We start from the raw sequence: 1,589 nt of genomic DNA on the forward strand, positions 1-1,589 counted from the left end.
CCATCTGCCTCATTCCGAGGCTCTATGCACACGAGGCAACTGAAATGACCATGGTTCAGGTCAGGCACACCTTTAAAAAAGTTGCATCTTGGCTTTTCAAGACTCTAAAAAGGCCCTGTGCAGCCTTTTTTTCCCCCCCAGGGCAGTGCATCTTTTAACCTCTAAACTGCTGCTTCCTTGTGCACTGATTATGGATTCAAACAAGATGAAATCCTGACAACTTTAAGTTTTCCCTACATTGATCATGAAACTGGTAGATGTGCCAAAACTCAGACTTACACAGTTGACACAAATATAAATTTGAGAGCAATGATTTTAAATGGATTCAGTGAGGGTGGGGGGCGGGGTGGGAGAAGGGGGGGGAGGGGAGAGTTTTAAAACTGATTGATAGTGGTAGCAATTGGACAATACAGCTTGATGTGATTGAACTATGTAATGACATGTTATCTGTATTAACTCCCAATGAAAGTTGTTAAATAAATAAAAACAAATGCAATGTTGGTACTTCCGTAAAAACAGGTCTGTCACTAAAGATGTACTTTTGTTTTTTTGTTTTCATCCTGGGGTCTCTGCTACCCTGACACCTGAGAGCGTTCACAGATATAAAAAGTGAACTCTTAGGGAAAAAAGTTCAATGCAGTCCAAATTGTAGTTATTTCGAAAGCCTGGCTTCTAGTTTTGCTGTGAACTCCCAGGTAATAGTCACTGTGGCTCAAATATATAAAATATTGGAAAACGATTCCCTGTCAGGGAAATAATCCCCCATACAAGCCTATAGACAATGTGCTTTTTATTCCATCTGTTTCTGATCCCAGTTTACCTAAAGGAAAGAGATACATTATACGTATCCCATTTGATAAATGCAGTGACGACGGCTCCTGCTATGTTAGTTTCTTGGTTAATTTGATCTCTTATCCCTCTTTGCTTTGCCCCCTTAGATAATTTCGGCCAAGAACGAGTGCTGTACCGGGGCCGGTGTCGGGAGCAGTGCCCGGAGGGCCACTTCCCTTCGCCGGAGCGAGCCTGCCTGCCCTGCCCAGCCCACTGCGCACACTGCCAGGACACGCGCGTTTGCCAGCGATGCAGCGGTGGCTACTTCCTAGAGCCTAATAACCACACCTGCCAGAGGCTCGAGTGCCGACAAGGTAAAATGATAAAATGATGCTAATTCTCCAAACCTTCGCTTTCTCACTTCTAAGAGAAGAATGTCCAAACCCAGACAGAACGGCTGCGAGGAACAAATAATAATGGGCTTAACTAAAACTGCTTCGAAATATTCAATTGTTCTAAGAGTTGTATGTGTTTTTGCCCAATGTCTTATTTTATCTGAGAAGCAAATATTATTAAACACCAACCCTTAGAACTTCCGCTCTCCTCCTCATTTGAATGTTACTCCTGCTCCATACAGTAACAATGGCTGGTCTGGTGATGAAGCGCGTGCCAAGCCATTTTCAGAAGAGTTAAAACACTAATAGCTCCTCCTCCTTCCTCTTCTTTGTTAAAGATCATTTTATTGGGGGCTCTTACAGCTCTTATAACATTCCATACATCAATTGTAGCAAGCATATTTGTACATAGGCTGCCATCAT

The 1,589-nt window shown here is 42.9% G+C and overlaps 1 protein-coding gene across 1 annotated transcript in view; it reads left to right on the forward strand.

Moving 5' to 3' along the window:
• Nucleotides 1–1,589, forward strand: part of PCSK5 (proprotein convertase subtilisin/kexin type 5) — a 525,106-nt gene that overhangs the window by 414,725 nt on the left and 108,792 nt on the right. Inside the window, exon 29 of the mRNA XM_045288529.1 lies at nucleotides 939–1,145. Within this exon, the coding sequence (XP_045144464.1) occupies nucleotides 939–1,145 (207 nt within the window). The remainder of the gene's footprint in view (nucleotides 1–938; nucleotides 1,146–1,589) is intronic.

This window comes from Echinops telfairi, unplaced genomic scaffold (assembly GCF_000313985.2).
Source record: "Echinops telfairi isolate 266 unplaced genomic scaffold, ASM31398v2 ScPeMD7_22;HRSCAF=79, whole genome shotgun sequence".
Taxonomy (NCBI): Eukaryota; Metazoa; Chordata; class Mammalia; order Afrosoricida; family Tenrecidae; genus Echinops; species Echinops telfairi.